At 36.4% G+C, this 6,488-nt stretch overlaps 1 protein-coding gene across 2 annotated transcripts in view; it reads left to right on the forward strand.

Annotated features, from left to right (window-relative positions):
- p3h1 (prolyl 3-hydroxylase 1) overlaps positions 1 to 5,439 on the forward strand; it is a 71,128-nt gene extending 65,689 nt beyond the window's left edge. For both annotated transcript variants that reach the window (XM_072715768.1, XM_072715769.1), the window contains 4 exons: positions 568 to 685; positions 780 to 855; positions 2,070 to 2,210; positions 4,088 to 5,439. In XM_072715768.1, the coding sequence (XP_072571869.1) occupies positions 568 to 685; positions 780 to 855; positions 2,070 to 2,210; positions 4,088 to 4,642 (890 nt within the window). In that variant the 3' untranslated portion in view covers positions 4,643 to 5,439. The remainder of the gene's footprint in view (positions 1 to 567; positions 686 to 779; positions 856 to 2,069; positions 2,211 to 4,087) is intronic.
- Positions 5,440 to 6,488: the final 1,049 nt, after the last annotated feature.

Consider the following 6,488-nt stretch of genomic DNA (forward strand, 5'->3'; position numbering starts at 1 on the left):
TGCGGTACCCCACTATGAACGCAGGCCCACTGTGACATTGAGCCTCTTATAACTACTCGCTGCTTCCTATCCGTTAACCAGTTATCAATCCGGGTCGCTACAGTTCCTAAAATACCTGTCGCTTTGAGTTTAAGTGAGAGCCTCTTGTGGGGAACAACATCAAAAGCCTTTTGGAAATCTAAGTAGATGACATCATAGGCCTTCTTATCATCAACTTCCTGAGTAGCTTCCTCAAAAAACTCCAACAGATTTGTTAAACAGGATCTACCTCTCCTAAATCCATGCTGGCTATCCCTCAAAATGTTATTTGAGTCCAGGTAATCTACCATTTTCTCTTTGATTATAGCCTCCATAACTTTACCAGTTATACAAGTTAGACTGATTGGCCTATAGTTTGACAAATTACTTCTATCCCCTTTTTTGAAAATGGGCGTTATGTTGGCATGCTTCCAAATGCTTTTCTGGTGCTGTTAGTTTATTATAGGATCTGAATTATTATGTAGTTTATTGGATGCCTCATTATAGTTACCCAGTTCTGTGAATAAATCTAACTCTCTTTCTCTGTAGACAAGCAAGAAGGCCGTGAGGACTTGAGTCACCCTATACATGTGGACAACTGCCAGCTGATATCGGAACTCAATGATTGTGTCAAAGAGCCACCTGCATACACACACAGGGACTATAGGTAACAATGAATCACACAGCAGGCAAAATGGTGGGGTAAAGACAATACCGTGCTTTTGGATACACTGTTCTCTTCTTTCCCTGTCCAATTTCAGTGCCATTCTCTATCTCAATGATGACTTTGAAGGGGGTGATTTCATCTTCACAGAACTTGATGCTAAAACCATTACGGTAGGTGTACATTTGTGACCCAAAATGTTTAGTTTTCCCACAAGTTTCTGCATGGTAGATCTGGTTAAAATATTTCAGAGAGCAAGCATTAATGTCCACATTAATGTCCACTTACCTTGGTTAAGATATGGATCTGCTGTGCTGGATAGTGCGTATGTGGAACTACTAATCACTTCTGAAGGTACTTTTAATGAACTTACACTTGGTGGGAAAAATATCACAGATTATCTTCATTATACATGTAAAAACCCCATTTTTGGAAAACCTGGGACATTTTGAAGAAAAAATCAGATTTGTTGATTCTCTTTATTTGATTGATAAAAATACAGAGAAAAGATTTAACATGCTGTATTTCATATATAAATAACAAATTTAGAATTTTTTGCCTGCAACACACTCAGAAGTTGGGACACTTATTAATTGTCTGGGAACTGGTGACAGTTTTGCAAGTGTAATTTTTGCCCATTGTTGCTTGATACAAGATTTCAGTTGATGAACAGTCTGTGGTCTCCATTGTCTGATTCTCCTCTTCATGATGCGCTATGCATTTTCAATAAGAAACGGATACAGACTGACAGTCAATGCTCACACACTCTGACCTCAACATTTTAGATGGTCCTAGTTGTCTTTGGCAAGGAGAACTCGGCACCCATTTTTCCTGAAAACAACATGAAATGTGGATTCATCTGGCCATAGCAAATCCGTCAATACCCAATCATGATACCCTCGCCCATTACCAATTAACTTGCTTATTGTAAAATGTTATGAGGTGGTATTACTTGAATATTCTATGAACTTTTCACTTTTTTTTTTTTTTGCCTCCAACTTTTTTTTGAGTGTTAAAGGCATCAAATTCATAATTTGTTTATATTTACAAAATACAGTCAGAATGGTCATTTATAATGTAAATATTATACTTGTAAATAATATGTCATATGCAACATGATATTAGTATTCTTAATTGGAATTTGCAGTGACATGTCCAATGTTATTTTGAAGAGATAATCGATTAAGCTCAATATCCCAGACCAATTGTTTGGTCTGCTGAACAAAATTGTTGTCTTACAGTTCAGTTTGTAAATATTGTATTAAGTGTCTGTATAATATTTACCAAACTGAACTACAAGACAACAGTTTTGGGTTTGCTATATGTTCAGCTGTATTTCTTGTTGGGTTAAATTGTTCAGTGAATAATGCATATGTTTGTCATTCAGGCCACAGTGAGACCTCGTTGTGGCAGGGTCGTTGGCTTTGGGGCTGGGAAGGAGAATCCCCATGGTGTGACGGCTGTCACAAAGGGTCAGAGATGTGCTGTTGCTTTGTGGTTTACCCTAGACCCACGCCACAATGAAAAGGTGCCTGCCTTCTTTTAGTCATGATGCATAACATAGTACTAAAATATTGAGTAAGAAATGGCTAGGTTATACCCCTGACTAAAGTACTTTTCCTATACTCAGTGGCCACTTTATTAGATACTTTGCTTATACTGGGTAGGACCCACTTTATCAGGTACACCTGACTAGTACTGGGTAGTATTGATGCATGGATCACAGTTATATCTGCGTGCACCATGGTTAATCCATGGATCGGGTGAGCCGAGTCATTAAAATTAGCGTTCTGATTAGTAGGTTATGGATAGAATTTAGTGATCAGTGGTCATTGTTGACTCACGCAGTGCACAACAATTAAATGTGTCCTCTGCATTTAACCCATATATGACTGACAGACAGACAGACAAGCAGGGGGCAGCTAATTCAGCACCCAGGGAGCAGTGCTTGGGGGTGGTACCATGCTCAGGGTACCTCAGTGGTGTCTTGCTGGTCGGGAATTCGGACCAGCAATCTTTCAATTACAAGTGCACTTCCCTAACCATTAAGACACCACTGCCCACTGGATATATCATAAATGAGGAAAATATTAACTACATTCTTTAAAATGTAAAATGAAACTTTAAATATGTTAATGTCAGGTAGAAATTAGCAGTCTAGACTCTCATTGTAGGGTCCATTTGTCCTAAGCAGCAATGGAGGCAAAAACATCTGAGAAAATCAAACAAGAAGATGTAAAAACAAAAAAGGAAGGGCAGAAAAGTTGTGTGGGAGTGATTTAGTGAAACAGCTAACCGTGACAAGTTCTGGGTATATATATTAGTAACCAAGTACAGTACATCATGGAATTGCATTTGTATTGGTACACGGACTGCAACGTGATATGGTCTTAATAGGAAACACTACTTGCATACAAAAACTGCTATCCAAGTGAACAATAGTACCGTGTTGACCCAAATATAAGATTTTTTTTTCTCTCAAAATCCACCTGGAAAAAGTGGTGTCATTTTATGTTCGGGGTCTAGAAAATAAAGGGAATAGATGCTGCCAAATACAATAATTTGTAATGAGTGTTTTGACTTAAGTGAGCTGGCCCCATACCGCAGAACTAGCACAGAGTGCTACAGACCTGAATGATGGAAAGACATCATCTTGAACAAAGTTAGTCAAAAGTAGGGCGTCAGGTAGGTAGTATCTAACAATTGAGGAGGAGTTATGATGCCAATTTTAATATCATAGTGATTAATGACTGATTGTTTTGAAAGATGCAAAAAGTCAGAAAAAAATCATAACATGGTCTTCAAAGCAGCCACTTCAAAGAGAGATTAATAGGAGAGTGTGTGAATATGTGACTGAAAAACGGAATGTAAATCCAAAACTTAGTAACTTACACCAAACAAAATGTATTACATAATAAAAAGTTATACCTGTGGCAAATAATGTAATTATAGGCATTTTAAATAAGAAATAACAGTATGTTAATATACCATAAACACCTACCAATTTTATAAGTCTCATGAGAACTGCCTAGTAACCGTTTTAACCGAACGTGCCAAACTTGCTACCATCAATTGCTGAGAGTCAGGGGTAGTGAGCCACAGCCACCATGCGGCTGGGCATGCAAACGTGCTGACCCTGAATATTAGATGACCCCCCCTATTTTGACTAATTTTTGAAAAAACAGCTTTTTGTAGACCAAATCTTGTTTTTATACAGAAAAGTATTTTATTTTTAAATAATGGTGATAAGACACTGTAACAGGAGTGACTGTATTGGAGAGGCTTATTGGCACAATACATTGTTGATGGCCATTCTATACTTAATAAGAGAAAATTATGCATTCTGATTTTAATTTAAAATGAGACAAATATTTTCACTTATTTTCTCTTGTGGTGATTTTCCAGGAGCGAATCCATGCTGAAGACCTATTGAAAATGTTATCTAGTCCAGTGGATGCTGATTTCCTTGAAGCAAAGAAAAATAGCAATGAACCAATGGCCTCAGACCCAGAAACTATGGCAGGAGTAAAATGCCAAGTTCAGTCTGATGAAATTGTTGACCAACAGACTGGTATTCAGGTAGATGAAAAAGGAATGACGAAAGATGCTGAAAAACCAGCAAATGTACAGGGACAAGAAGAACAGAAAAAGGTACGAAAAACAAAGGTCAAAGAGGCAGAAAAAGATAAGCAAGCTGTAAAGCAGATGGATACACTGGTCATTGCAAATATGGACAAACCATCTGTTGACAGGATGGATGAACACACTATTAACAAATCAAACTTTTCCAGAAACGAAAGCCAACAAAGGGAACAAACACCAATTAAAGAAGCTTTTACAGATAAGATCAGCGAAGATTCTGGGACACAACCATCAGTAATAGACACAAACCAGTCAGGATTAGAGAACAAGGACACTCAGGCTCATAAATCTGACTCCGAAGAGAAGGATGAGCTGTGAGGGTTTTGTTTTTTTTTATTTTTTTATGCCACCTATTTCATACTTATTGGCAAATTTGAACCATGTTTTTGAAATTAGAAACCATTAGAAATATTTTGGTTATATCCCTCAAGGAATGGGCTGGATAAATGGATACACGGAACAGACAGTGTTGACAATATAAAAAAGTATAAAGCCATTTTCAATGAATGTATTGCTCCTGATCAACACAAGGTGGCAGTGCAGACTGATCATCTAATTATGTAATTGGACAGTAAGAAATCCGGAAACCGAGCAGTAATATAAAAATTGTCAGAAGTTCCTTGGCATCATTAAGAAAACAAAACATTCTATTTTTTTTACCTACTCCCTGTATGTACATCAATGATGTCAGAACAACATAATTTTAGCCATAAAAAACACCACTTTTTACGCTGGATCCTGTGTTTTATAAACATACACCGAAGTTTCTTTTTTCCTCTTCAGAAAATGGTAGTACTGGTAGCATATTATATATGGTATTTATGGTAAATTAATTTAAATAATTGGACAGAGGCTCTGCTCTGTCCAAAATGTGGGCCATTCACTACATGCCAACGTGACTGTGAATGTAAATATTCTGGTATAAATTTATCCATCTTCCATATTGCTCGTCCAGTACATGGTGAACCTAGAACTTATCCCAGGATGCACAAGCAGATGATGCCTTGGATGGTATGTTTGTACAATGTTCATATTGTATGGCCTATGTGGTTTAACCAAGGTGTGACTATTTCTGTTATTTGTGATAAATTAAAAAAAAAAAAAATTACAAGCTACAGTGTTTTGATATTTGCTTAACATACAACCAATAAATCTGTATAGGAAAGTGTAAAACTCTGTTCACACATAATAGAACTCAAATACCAATTCTCTTGTTTTTCCCCTTAAACAGTAGATTAATTATAATTGAATGGTGCAGTCTGGACCAAAGCAGGGTCAGCTGCAGAATTATGGAATAGGCTCTATCCTTGTATTAGTGACACAAAGAACTTCTCTTTGTGTCCTCCTACAGTCAGAGAGTAGGAGGAAGCAGCAATGAGCAGAATGTGACAGCCAAATGGGGCTATGGGCTAACTCTTTAGAGAACAGCATAAAATTCGAAGGAGCAGATTTACCAGCTAATACGTCACCTAGTACTGCTCCCATACTGTCACTGTAAGAAGTTTGGTACATGCAAACAATTGTTTTCCATTGTGTGTAAAAAAATATATAAAAATAACAACAATCAGCTTCAAATCGCTGACATTCAAGGACGTGTTCAGAAATATCACCAGTGCTATTCGATATTCAGTGTGGTAGAAATGTATTTACACAGAGAACACAATTTGAAGATCTGGTAACGCAATCTACTTAAATATGATTTTAAGTAAGGCTGTCTGAAATATTGATGCACTGTTTAAGCACAAGGTTCCTTGTTAAACTAGTATTTAAATATGTAGACAAATATTAAATTATAATAATTTATATTTTGTATTTTTTTATATTCAGAATATTTTATACTAATATGTTTTCTAAATGAATTTGTCTGAAAAACAAAGGCCTTAGTAAGATTAATTTAGTCTGGAATTGTGCAGAACACCAGTGAAAATATATTTCAATTATTTATTAGAAAATTCTATTTATTTAACAGTATCGTATTAATTAACTCTAATGTGCTCATAGTCAAAGTTAAAGTCAAATAGTATGCCTAGAACATAGTACCTGTATAGCCTTATAATAACTTCCTTTCAAAGGCCCTGCATGAGACAGCTAGGTTTTGAAAAAAGACCTATTTAAAGAGCGCAGAATACATTTCAAATGACTTGGAAAGTTAATGTTTGACCCA

The sequence above is a fragment of the Paramormyrops kingsleyae genome, chromosome 8 (genome assembly GCF_048594095.1).
Source record: "Paramormyrops kingsleyae isolate MSU_618 chromosome 8, PKINGS_0.4, whole genome shotgun sequence".
NCBI lineage: Eukaryota > Metazoa > Chordata > Actinopteri > Osteoglossiformes > Mormyridae > Paramormyrops > Paramormyrops kingsleyae.